This window comes from Entelurus aequoreus, linkage group LG16 (genome assembly GCF_033978785.1).
Source record: "Entelurus aequoreus isolate RoL-2023_Sb linkage group LG16, RoL_Eaeq_v1.1, whole genome shotgun sequence".
Classification (NCBI taxonomy): Eukaryota; Metazoa; Chordata; class Actinopteri; order Syngnathiformes; family Syngnathidae; genus Entelurus; species Entelurus aequoreus.
Genome location: NC_084746.1, coordinates 568,462 through 582,500, shown reverse-complemented (window position 1 = coordinate 582,500; position 14,039 = coordinate 568,462). Strand labels below are relative to the sequence as shown.

Genomic DNA, 14,039 nt, shown 5'->3' with positions numbered 1-14,039 from the left:
ACACACACACACACACACACACACACACACACACACACACACACACACACACACACACACACACACACACACACACACACACACACACACACACACACACACACACACACACACGTCAAATACTGTAGCGTGGGTTTTTTTAAACCACCATTCAGTACGACACACAGTTTGTGCACCTCTTCTTTTAAATAATGGTTTACACAGCGGAGAGAACATTCAAATAATTTATGCTGTATTTACACAATAATCCATTTTATTTTCCAGCAGAGTCGTAGTGGTCCACCTCCTGGTGTCGCCGACACTTCTTCTAGTCGCCCATCTTTACTTTTGACGTCTTTGAAGGAAAACAATGAGGGAGGTTGTTAAAAGTGACTTTTTAATGATGTGCTAACAGTAACAGTGTACTCTACTGCCTGTTTAGAAGCAATACACCTGAGAGCAAAAGGCTTCACTAAGCATCTTCAAATAATGCTCTGCTCCAGAGGTGCTAGCTGCGAGTTTCATCATTTTGTTCTTGTGTCAATAACAATATGATGTTGCTGCTAGAGTGGAAGACAACTTATAGGCTTGATTGTGTTTTAAAGTATGCATTAAACCATATCCAATTATTGACAAGCCACAAAGTATGTGAAAATAGCGTTTAAACATCACAAAATGCCACAAGTTCCGTCAGTCATATATCAGATGATATATGACATCTATTACAGATGATATATGACATCTATTACAGATGATACATGACATCTATTACAGATGATATATGACATCTATTACAGACGATATATGACATCTATTACAGACGATATATGACATCTATTACAGATGATATATGACATCTATTACAGATGATATATGACATCTATTACAGATGATATATGACATCTATTCCAGATGATATATGACATCTATTACAGATGATATATGACATCTATTACAGATGATATATGACATCTATTACAGATGATATATGACATATATTACAGATGATATATGACATCTAGTACAGATGATATATGACATCTATTACAGATGATATATGACATCTATTACAGATGATATATGACATCTGTTACAGATGATATATGACATCTATTACAGATGATATATGACATCTATTCCAGATGATATATGACATCTATTCCATCTGTTACAAACAATATGTCAAAAGGGGATCAGGTACACAATAGCAGGCGTGAACAAACTCATTAGCATTAAAGCTAAAGGTGTGTTCCTAAGTGTTTACTAAAAGCACTTTTAACGGTCTGAATTTTAGCATCAGAGTTAGATTTGAGACAATAAATGATTGTAGAAATACTGAACCGTATTTAAAATTTGCTAGAAAAAAATACAAATAAAAAAATACTACAAATAAGTGCTTTTTAAGAGGAAGAGTTACCTGCAAAATGGCTACAATAACACCGAACAGGCCGATGGCGCTCCCGAAGATTTCCACAATGAGGATTTTGACGAAGAGGCTGGCGTTCTGGGCGTCTGCCAGCGCCGCCCCGCTGCCCACGATGCCCACACAAATGCCACAGAAGAGGTTGGAGAAGCCCACAGTCAGACCCGCCCCAAACATGGAGTAACCTGCAGGCACCAGCAAAAGACAAACATACATTACTTACTAGAATATTATCCTTATTGGCAGAGATTTTTATGATTTATTTAAATCTTTGATATTGAATACATTGAAATATACTGTGGAAAATTCTGATGTAGTACACGGATTATCTACAACTGATTGAACACACACACATACATACATGCATATATATATATATATATTGTATATGCATATTATATTATAAATATGGGGCATTCTACCGAATTCAAGCAAAGTGCTGTGCCTGTCCCTTAACCAAAGAAAGGGTTTCATCAAACACTTTAGTATTCAAACATGCATTTTTACTTACTTCATATTATGCTTTGTTTAAACCCTGCACATTAATTGAGATAGTGATAAGATAAATAAATAGAAAATCATCTTTTATAGCGTACTTTCTACTGAGAAGTAGCTGTCCCTATTCGTGACCCTTAAACTTCAATTAATGAAAATATCGCTTAATTTTTTTTTAGATTTGTTTCAATGGTATCATTTAAAATATTGTTATGATTAAGTTTAAATAGAGGTTGAAATACATACATTAATATGTAGGTTACATTTTTAAATTAAAAAACTGTGCTCAAAAAATCATGTTTGTAGTTTTTATGTGACTACCAAAATGCAAGTTTTAGAAGCATGGCTGAGTCTAAATGTAGGCCACACCCCTACATCTTTGACCAGGAAGTGGCATTACATTTCTGCCCCTGGTATGTAACTTAATCCTATAGTTTTAAAATAAATGTGTTTCAAAGTCTGAAAATGAGTGTATCTTTAAAAAAATGTCAATAACGAACACATATTCTCTTCAATTATGTCAACGTTTTCAGCTTTTAGGAGTGTACAACTTATCAAAGATGAGTTTGTTAGCCATATGTTTGCTAGCATTATCGATTAATGGTCAAAACTAGCTAGAATTATCACACCCGAAACATATAATAACGTTTCGGTAGTGACATGATCATTTCGGTAGTGACAAAATGAAATGGAAAGTAGTTTAATCCTACCATTTTGAAATAATTGTGTTCACAAAGTCTTAAAAAAGGGATTATATTAGGAAAGTCCGATAATGGCTTTTTGCTGATATCCAATATTCCGATATTGTCCAACTCTTTAATTACCATTACCGATATCAACCGATATCGATATATGCAGTCGTGGAATTAACACATTATTATGCCTAATTTGGACAACCAGGTATGGTGAAGATAAGGTCCTTTTTTTTTTTAATTAATAAAATAGAATAAGATAAATACATTTAAAAAAAAATTCTTGAATAAAAAAGAAAGTAAAACAATATAAAAACAGTTACATAGAAACTAGTAATGAATGAAAATGAGTAAAATTAACTGTTAAAGGTTAGTACTATTAGTGGAGCAGCAGCACGCACAATCATGTGTGCTTACGGACTGTATCCCTTGCAGACTGTATTGATATATATTGATATATAATGTAGGAAGCAGAATATTAATAACAGAAAGAAACAACCCTTTTGTGTGAATGAGTGTGAATGGGGGAGGGAGGTTTTTTGGGTTGGTGCACTAATTGTAAGTGTATCTTGTGTTTTTTATGTGGATTTAATTTTTAAAAAATTTAAAAAAAAACAAAACAAAAAAAACAATACCGATAATGTCCGATATTACATTTTAAAGCATTTATTGGCCGATAATATCGTCAGGCCGATATTATCGGACATCTCTATATATATATATATTAGGGCTGCAACAACTAATCGATTAAATCGATTAAAATCGATTATAAAAATAGTTGCCGATTAATTTAGTCACCGATTCGTTGGATCTATGCTATGCGCATGCGCAGAAGCTTTTAATTTTTTTTATTTTTTTAAATAAACCTTTATTTATAAACTGCAACATGTACAAACAGCTGAGAAACAATAATCAAAATAAGTATGGTGCCAGTATGCTGTTTTTTTTCAATAAAATACTGGAAAGGATAGAAATGTAGTTTGTCTTTTTTATCCGATTATCAATCGATTAATCGAAGTAATAATCGACAGATTAATCGATTATCAAATTAATCGTTAGTTGCAGCCCTAATATATATATATATATATATATATATATATATATATATATATATATATATATATATATATATATATATATATATATATATATATATATATATATATATATATATATATATAGCTGATTAATGTAGTTTAACTAATTGGTGAATTTGAAATTTGAACACCATATATTCTATAAAATAGTTAGCATTTACTGTACAAGCAGAGTTCTGATTTTCAATGTACATTTTTTTAATTGCATGAATAACAGTATGATGAGGATCAAGTGGTAGAAAATGGATGGATGGATGGAGTCTATGTAGTAAATATGTATAATTAACATAAAAATAGGCTTTTCAATCAGAGCAAAAAAGTCAACTTACGCAATGAAAAAGAGTATATTTTAAAAACTATGACAATACATTATGCTGTGCTTAAACACTATTTAGTGTTCTTACCAGCTTGGTAGTTCCTGGCCCCGATGGTCTCAGGAGTCGTTCCACTGAAGTTCTTCAAGATGACAGAGCTCATGGTCATGAAAGGAAAACAATAAAAACAAAGTGGGCTTTACCTCGGCCATGTTGCTGATGACAATGGCCATGATGATGCCGTAGATGGCAACGGCTTCACAGAAAATGATGCTGGAAAAGAAATTGTAATGGTTTTTTTTTTACAAACAGATACAAAAACTTCTCACTTCATGAGCCTACCTGACTAAATTCTTGGTTTTAATTCGGGGAGCCTTGACACCTCCTCCAATGATGCTGGAGCCAGTGATGTAGATTCCCCTTCAGCCACACAAAAATACACAAAGCTTCCATGTTAGACCTTGTAAGATTTTCCAGTTCCACAATCTTAAAAAAAAAAGGAAACAACAGTAAAAAGGTCCAGAATGTCTGACTGCTAACCAAGCTGCTCCTACAACAGACAGCGAGATGGCCAAGCCGATGCCCAGATTGGCCCACATGAAGGGTGAGGTTTCTGTGAGGAACCTGTGAAAACACACACAACAGTGATACATACATACATAGATAGAAGTAAACAACATAGATACAAGTGCTAGTTACAGTAATACACTTCAACAATGATGCACTTTACATCCTGGCCTTCCCACTCATATTTGGTTGATTGCAATTAGTCCAATGGAACTGAATATCTTTGTTCTCAAAATGGCTGCCAAACTGACCGCCATGTTTAATGAGCACAGGAGTATTTCTTTATTGAACACTTTCCGTTTTTCAAGATTTTTATTTTTTTTAAGTGTTTAGTCAATAGTTTGAGTTGGTTTTGGTAACATTCAGCCTTTTTTTAAAGATATGTAAAACAACAATGTCCTCTGTGGTGGACATTAGGACTTACTACTACTAGTGTTGTGCAATATGTATGATATAAATTATTTACATTTGATAGAGCTTTTATTCCATGGTAATAACATTATAATGACACATTCTAGCGGGGTCCCACGAATTTCACAGGGACAAGCAAAAAACCCTTCCTCAATGCAATGTAGCGTTGTTGCCAGCAAGCTAATATCAGCAATCCTTGGCTCACTGGCGGCAAATAAACTATGTTTCTTACAAGTATCATTATTACTGGAGGACAAAGAATAGCTTACAATGCTACACTAGACACTGTAGGAGGATATGCTAACAGCTAGGCTACAGCTCTTGATTGGTGGGCATATCAATACAACTATTGACCGTAACAATACAAGTTTAGTAAGCACATGGTCGATACTACTATGGTTAGAGCAATTATTTTGTATCATCAAAACTTTGTCATTTTTGTAAATGCTAACAAACTTAGAAAATAAGTCCATGGAAACAGGAGAGCTTTAAGGGCAAAAACCAAAGGATTTAATTTAGGACCAATAGTAGGAAATAATGTAAATATGTAATTGATACTGTTACATCGCAATCCTGTGTTTTTGCCTGATTATATTTGCGCTCAAAAATGTAATCATTCAATGATCTGGAACATTTGAAGTATGACCAATACTGCCCCTGTAACTACTTGGTATTGGCTTGATACCCAAATTTGTAGTATCGCCCAAAACTAATGTAAATTATTTCAACAACAAAAGAACAAGTGTTTATTACATTCTAACAGGTAGGTAGAACCATGTTACAACACAAAACAGCCAGATATGAACAGTAACACATCTAGTGTGTGTGTGACAATCATTGGTACTTTAATCTTAATCTTAAATGACCAAGTAGATTAATAATAGTTCTGAGAAAACAATATAACTGCATAAGTCAGCAGTTAAATTAGGAGCATATGTTGTAAACTGTTGTTCTAATATAATTCACATACCAAATAATGTATCATGATGATATCGCAGGAGGCTGCAATGTATAGTAGGTAGGGGATTCATATGGCTCCATTCATCACAGTTTACCTGACACATGAAACATGATGAATGGGGGGAAGGGGGTGCTCTAAGGGTGTGGAATATCTTCAAATGTGTCTTGTGACAATTCCAACTTTGACCACAGTGTCAAATGCTACGCAGAGTGCCGCTTTCCATCATTTTCAGCAGACTGCATTGGAAAACGATTAGCCCCCTCTTCCTCTCACGTGAGATACACCAAAGAGTGAGGCCATATGAATCACTTCCCCACAGTACATTTTAGGATATATTGCCCATCCCTAATGCAAATCAATGAAAATAGTTTTTCCAACAAAAGCAAGCAGATGCAAAAATGAAAGAAAGACATCATGATATTGGCAAGCAATATCATGATGTTGTTGTTTTAGAAGGCAAACATTTAATCTGTCATCCGTTATGGCATCTTCACATGCTTTGGAAATCTGTCTGTCAAACTCTAAACCTTATCAAGAGGTCTGGTCAAATAATTGGCATGCAGCCCCGTGTTCCCTTCAAGAAATATTCTACAAGACGGTGAGGAAGCTGGGTCTTCAAATCACCCGTGACCCACACCACATACTTCATAGTGAAATTGTGTTGATGCCAAATGGTAAACGGTACAGAACAGCAACATACAAACTCAACAGGTATAGAGTGTCCTTTGTCTCACTGGCAATCAAAGTGCTGAAAAGAAAACTACTGTAGTAACCGGATACAATAATAAGGAGTGCAATATTGGGATAGTGCAATACGGGAGCTGTGCAATACGGGGGGAGTTAATGGGTGATCTCATAACTAACTGATATACCTGTGCACTGTTCACTGTCCTCACTGTATTGTCATATTCATACTGTATGCATGTATGTATGTATGTATGTATGTAAAACGCTGTGTCTTGATGTCCAAGACAAATAAAGCTACCGTATTTTTCGGAGTATACGTCGCACTAGCCTATATGTGCCAGTACTGAGTAGTAGTACCGTATTTTTCGGATTATAAGTCGCAGTTTTTTTTAATAGTTTGGCCGTGGGTGCGACATATATTCCGGAGCGACTTGTGTGAAATTATTAACACATTACCGTAAAATATCAAATAATATTATTTATCTAATTCGCGTAAGAGACGAAGCACATGGCAGCAATCGTCACACACATGTCAACCAATAAGAATTTGGCGGGGGAGGGTCATGGCAGAAGTGCATTGTGGGTCATGGGATGCTAACTGCTATATGCTACTGCCGAAAGAAAGGACATAGCAGAGGCCACACCGGGGAGGAAGATTTCATGGGATTTAGCGATTAGGAGTGACAGATTGTTTGGTAAACGTATAGCATGTTCTATATGTTATAGTTATTTGAATGACTCTTACCATAATATGTGAGGTTAACATACCAGTTGGTTATTTATGCCTCATATAACGTACACTTATTCAGCCTGTTCACTATTCTTTACACATTTTAAATTGCCTTTCAAATGTCTATTCTTACTGTTGGCTTTTATCAAATACATTTCCCCAAGAAAATGTGACTTATACTCCAGTGCGACTTATATATGTTTTTTCCTTCTTTATTATGCATTTTCGGCCGGAGCGACTTATACTCCGGAGCGACTTATACTCCGAAAAATACGGTACAACTGTACACCATAATAGTACACACAGTTTCAGGCAGGATTGACTTAGGTACTCACCATGCCACATCAAAGCGGAATCCTAGATCGAATATAGTGTAGCATAAACCTGCAAGAAAGTGTTTTTCATTAGTATATCACAACATGGATGGATTCTGTACAAACCCCGTTTCCATATGAGTTGGGAAATTGTGTTAGATGTAAATATAAACGGAATACAATGATTTGCAAATCCTTTTCAAGCCATATTCAATTGAATGCACTACAAAGACAACATATTTCATGTTCAAACTTATAAACTTTTTTTTTTTTGCAAATAATAATTAACTTAGAATTTCATGGCTGCAACACGTGACAAAGTAGTTGTGAAAGGGCATGTTCACCACTGTGTTACATAGCCTTTCCTTTTAACAACACTCAGTAAAGGTTTGGGAAGTGAGGAGACACATTTTTGAAGTGGAATTCTTTCCCATTCTTGCTTGATGTACAGCTTAAGTTGTTCAACAGTCCGGGGGTCTCCCTTCTGCTATTTTAGGCTTCATAATGCACCACACATTTTCAATGTCTGGACTACAGGCAGGCCAGTCTAGTACCCGCACTCTTTTACTATGAAGCCACGTTGATGTAACACGTGGCTTGGCATTGTCTTGCTGAAATAAGCAGGGGCGTCCATGATAACGTTGCTTGGATGGCAACATATGTTGCTCCAAAAGCTGTATGTACCTTTCAGCATTAATGGCGCCTTCACAGATGTGTAAGTTACCCATGTCTTGGCCACTAATACACCCCCATACCATCACACATGCTGCCTTTTACACTTTGCGCCTAGAACAATCCGGATGGTTCTTTTCCTCTTTGGTCCGGAGGACACGACGTCCACAGTTTCCAAAAACAATTTGAAATGTGGACTCGTCAGACCACAGAACACTTTTCCACTTTGTATCAGTCCATCTTAGATGAGCTCAGGCCCAGCGAAGCCGACGGCGTTTCTGGGTGTTGTTGATAAACGGTTTTCGCCTTGCATAGGAGAGTTTTAACTTGCACTTACAGATGTAGCGACCAACTGTAGTTACTGACAGTGGCTTTCTGAAGTGTTCCTGAGCCCATGTGGTGATATCCTTTACACACTGATGTGGCTTGTTGATGCAGTACAGCCTGAGGGATGGAAGGTCACGGGCTTAGCTGCTTACGTGCAGTGATTTCTCCACATTCTCTGAACCCTTTGATGATATTACAGAGCGTAGATGGTGAAATCCCTAACCCTAACCCTAACCCCTAACCTGTGGGATGTTCCAAATAAGTGTTTGATGAGCATTCCTCAACTTTATCAGTATTTATTGCCACCTTTCCCAACTTCTTTGTCACGTGTTGCTGCCATCAAATTCTAAAGTTAATGATTATTTGCAACAAAAAAATAAAGTTTATGAGTTTGAACATGAAATATGTTGTCTTTGTAGCATATTCAACTGAATATGGCTTGAAAAGGATTTGCAAATCATTGTATTCTGTTTATATTTACATCTAACACCATTTCCCAACTCATATGGAAACGGGGTTTGTACATTCACGGAGTTAAAAGGTGACATTCATTGTTACTGTAAAGCTAATATGTTGTACTTCAGCTTAATAGCTCACTGTGTCACGAGAACCGCCGCACTTCCCCTTTTGGACCATTCTTACAATCGCAAAACTAGTCTTCTCATCTTTTATTAGATTTTCTGCCAAAAGTGGTCAGATATTGTCATATGTCACCTGCCTGCATGTTCTTTCTTAGCAACAAGCTAACCACACTCATTGAAGACATATGGCATTAAAAATAATGGAATGTTTTTGTAACAATACACCCCAGATGTAATTAAAGTGATGTTTAATACGTAACCGTGTTGTAAATGTTGACATTACAATCCTGCAAAGTGCCGCAGTGCAGTCATTGATTAAAGCTCTGCTGTTTAGTTTGATCCCGTGTTGGCACACCTCATTCCTGGATGTATTTCCATGTGTAATCTATTTATTCACTAAGACTTGTCGCTTGTATGGATGTAAAGTGCAGATCAAGAGGATGTTACCGACGACCAGGATGGTGGTCCAGAAGGCCAAAGTCAGGCCGGTGTAAAGAATGGCGTGTCCGTTCATCATCCACTCCAGCAGCATCGATTCGGCGGAGTGCGAGCAAACAAGCGGACGAGCCCTGTCTCACTTGTGGCAATAAGAGGCCAGAGAAGATATAAAAGGAGTTCTAATGGCCGAGGGAGAGCTATCTAGCGGAGGGACGACGGAGGAGCGTCGAAAGGAGAAGCTAGCAGGCTAATAATGTCAGCTGATCCAGCCTGGCGGCCACGTGACCAGGAAGCTGCCTGCCTTTTACTTTTCCCTCCCCGTCCTTGTTTTCCAAATACTATTTACTTTTTATTTTCTGTTTATTGTTCATCCCTCTTTAGTCACACCCGTGTTAATACGAAGGGAGAAATGTGTGTTTTTAAAAGCAATATAAGCGCTCAAAATGGCCGCAGAAGGCGCGCTCTTGCAGTGCTGGTAAAAAGACACTAGATGTCGCTGTGGCGCTGCTGCGTGGGCTTTGATTGATTGATTGAAGCTTTTATTAGTAGATTGCACAGTACAGTACATATTCCCTACAATTGACCACTAAATGGTAACACCCCAATAAGTTTTTACACTTCTTTAAGTCGGGGTCCACTTTAATCGATTCATGATACAGATATATACTATTATTATAATACAGTCATCACACAAGATGATCATCAGAGTATATACATTGAATTATTTACATTATTTACAATCCGGGGTGTGGGATATGGAGGGGGGGGGGGGGTAGGTTTGGTTGATATCAGCACTTCAGTCATCAACAATTGCATCATCAGAGAAATGGACATTGGAACAGTGTAGGACTGACTTGGTAGGATATGTACAGCAAGTAGTGGACATAGAGAGAGAGATCAGAAAGCATAATAACTATTTGATTATTTACATTTGATTATTTACAATCCGAAGAGGTATGATGTGGAAGGGAGGGTGTTAGTTTAGGGTTGAAGTTGCCGGGAGGTGTTTTGAAGGAGGATAGAGATGCCCTTTCTTTTACACCTGTTGGGAGTGCATTCCACATTGATGTGGCATAGAAAGAGAATGAGTTAAGACCTTTGTTAGATCGGAATCTGGGTTTAACGTGGTTAGTGGAGCTCCCCCTGGTGTTGTGGTTATGGCGGTCATTTACGTTAAGGAAGTAGTTTGACATGTACTTGGGTATCAGGGAGGTGTAGCGGATTTTATAGACTAGGCTCAGTGCAAGTTGTTTAACTCTGTCCTCCACCCTGAGCCAGCCCACTTTGGAGAAGTGGGTAGGAGTGAGGTGGGATCTGGGGTGGAGGTCTAGAAGTAACCTGACTAGATTGTTCTGAGATGTTTGGAGTTTAGATTTGAGGGTTTTGGAGGTGCTAGGGTACCAGGAGGTGCATGCGTAATGGAAAAAGGGTTGAACGAGAGTTCCCGCTAGAATCTTCAAGGTGCTTTTGTTGACCAGAGAGGAGATTCTGTAGAGAAATCTCGTTCGTTAGTTGACCTTTTTGATGACCTTGGTTGCCATTTTATCACAGGAAAGATTAGCCTCTAGAATGGAACCTAGGTAGGTGACCTCATCTTTCCTGGTGATAACAATGTCACCCACTTTTATGGTGAAGTCATTGACTTTCTTAAGGTTGATGTGGGACCCAAACAGGATGGATTCTGTTTTACCCAAGTGTATGGATAGCTTGTTGTCAGCGAGCCAGGTGCAACTTCTACAGAGTTCAGCACTGAGGATTTTCTCAAGACAAAGCATGCTGTTAAGGAACTCAAAATAACATATTTCCACAGCTATTTTTTATCTCCAAATATATATGTATTCATACAATAATAATTAATCGCAGGGCAGTGGATGTGCAGTTTGATCGGTCTTTACGTGTTAAACATTTGAAGCTAAAAATGACTTCAACTAAGCGTCACATCAAATCAGTAATACAAAAAAACGTGAAACCTGGTTATACAATTCAGTTCAGTTCAGTTTGAGTGGAACATGCATACGATACAATGTAAGGCATCACATATTTCCACTTCTTTCATTACAGCACATGCGAAAAGGAGTAGGAAGAAGCAGAGCTTATTTAATTCTACCCCTTTTCATACCATAGCAATTGTATCCCATTTCCTTGTTCTCTATAACAGAACATTAAACAAATAAGTAACAAATAAATAATATACCATAGTAAGCAAACAAATATTAAATACATAAATAATCTTTGTCTCAAAAAAAAAAGAGAAAAAAAAAGGGTAGAAGATGTTGATCATAATTGTTGTTGTGTGTACTTAGTGAACACTTGTAGTTTGAACAGTCTCTTAAAGTCAATCATATTGCTGCTTTCTTTCATTTCTTTGCTTCATCCATTCCATCATTTAATTCCACATACTGATATGCTAAAGGTTCTAAGTGTTGTACGTGCATACAAATGTTTTAAATGACATTTTCCTCTAAGGTTATATTTCTCCTCTTTTGTTGAGAAGAATTGTTGTACATTCTTGGCTAGCAGGTTATAGTTTGCATCATTTTACATGTTTGCAAATGCACCAAATCGTTGAATTTCAATAATTGTGATTTAATAAATGTATACTCAATAGTATTTTTAAAAAAAATCAATGCCCCCAAAAAAACATTTATGAACAAACATAACCACAATCCAGTGACTTTGTTCTGTTCTGGAGAGTTTTGACATTTCAACATTTTAGCTAAATAGAATTAGACTTAGACTTTGACTTAGACTTCCTTTATTGTCATTGAAATTTGAACTTTACAGTACAGATAAGAATGAAATGTTGTAGCTGGTTGTAGTGCAGGATAAAAAAGCAATAAGGTGCAGATATAAATAAATAGATTACTGTACAGATAAATATATTCCACTTTTGCATATGCATCTACGTTTATGGATGTATGTTATATTGTCTTTTTTTATTCCAGCCAGTTAATCCATTTTTGGGGGGAATTGAGGGGATTATTATGATGCGTTCAAGAGTCTTACGGCCTGTGGGAAGAAGCTGTTACAGAACCTGGAGGTTCTGCTACGGAGGCTGCGGAACCTCTTTCTAGAGTCCAGCAGTGAAAACAGTCCTTGGTGGGGGTGGGAGGAGTCTCTGCAGATTTTCTGAGCCCTGGTCAGGCAGCGGCTTTTTGCCATCTCCTGGATAGAAGGAAGAGGAGTCCTGATGATCTTTCCCGCCATCCTCACCACTCTCTGGAGAGACTTCCAGTCTGAGGCACTGCAGGCTCCAGTCCAGACCTCTCTATAGTGCCTCTGTAGAATGTGGCAAGAAAGTGGGGAGGGAGCTGTGCTCTTTTCATCCAACGTGAAAAGTGCATGCGCTGCTGAGCTCTTTTTATAAGAGCTCAGGTGTGTAGGGAGCAGGTTATAATGTCAGTTATCTGCACCCCCAGGAACTTGGTGCTGCTTACCATCTCCACTGCTGTGCCGTTGATGAAGAGTGGAGTGTGGCTGGACTGGTGCTTCCTGAAGTCGACCATGATCTCCTTGGTCTTGTCGCCAGTCAAGCAGATGTTTCACCTCCTCCCTGTAGTCCATGTGGTTGTTGTCCCGGATGAGGCCCACTACTGTCGTGTACTTCACAATGTGGTTAGTAGTGGAGCCAATTAAACCCCAGGCTTCTAAAATGATGTTGTTCCCCAGCCAGGAAAATGGAAGTTGTTTTTAGTTTTATGTTAGACATGAAGCACCAAACAATTTTACTGGCAGATCGATTGTTATTTTTCAACCAAGCTAAATTACAAATTGTTTTGTGGAAACGGAAGACTGAAATACAACCGTACATTTTGCCACAAACATCTGTTTTGCTAGCACTTTTATTATTTATTATTTTACAAAAATGTTGCTTTAAAATGATGAAGTAAATGCAGCTAACAAGTCAGACATTAATGTTGCCTTGTATTGAACCCTGAATAAATAAGCAGATTAACTTGCTGACAGAACTAGACCCTCAGGAGTTGTTAGCCTGCGTGCATGAAGAGACTCAAAAGTAATCTCTTCATCACTTAAAGCCAACACTTCAGCCTGTTATCATCAAGTTCATTCATTCATGCCAAGTAATGACACTGCTGGTGATTGTAAAATAAGTAATAATATTCTTTGAGCTGATTAACACATCTGACAGACACCCATTAAAGGAGACAACTGTCCATTTGTCCAACTGTCTTTAAGAAATGTGCAAAATACAATATGTTTAAGTTCACCGTTCAGTTTGTATGCATCCTTACTGCACTTCAACACTAGCAGGAACAACATAACCACACAGGCAGTAAATATAGCTGCAGGTGGTCATTAATCATGATTCATTCATTTGAAAAGTGATTCA

At 37.3% G+C, this 14,039-nt stretch overlaps 1 protein-coding gene across 1 annotated transcript in view; it reads right to left on the bottom strand.

The window, feature by feature from the left end:
- atp6v0b (ATPase H+ transporting V0 subunit b) overlaps positions 1–9,974 on the bottom strand; it is a 10,360-nt gene extending 386 nt beyond the window's left edge. Inside the window, exons 1-8 of the mRNA XM_062023688.1 lie at positions 9,698–9,974; positions 7,692–7,740; positions 4,541–4,624; positions 4,343–4,420; positions 4,204–4,273; positions 4,091–4,142; positions 1,397–1,587; positions 1–334 (exon numbers count right to left, since the gene is read on the bottom strand). The exon at positions 1–334 is cut by the window's left edge and continues 386 nt beyond it. Coding sequence (XP_061879672.1) covers positions 308–334; positions 1,397–1,587; positions 4,091–4,142; positions 4,204–4,273; positions 4,343–4,420; positions 4,541–4,624; positions 7,692–7,740; positions 9,698–9,782 — 636 coding nt within the window. The 5' untranslated portion in view covers positions 9,783–9,974 and the 3' untranslated portion in view covers positions 1–307. The remainder of the gene's footprint in view (positions 335–1,396; positions 1,588–4,090; positions 4,143–4,203; positions 4,274–4,342; positions 4,421–4,540; positions 4,625–7,691; positions 7,741–9,697) is intronic.
- Positions 9,975–14,039: the final 4,065 nt, after the last annotated feature.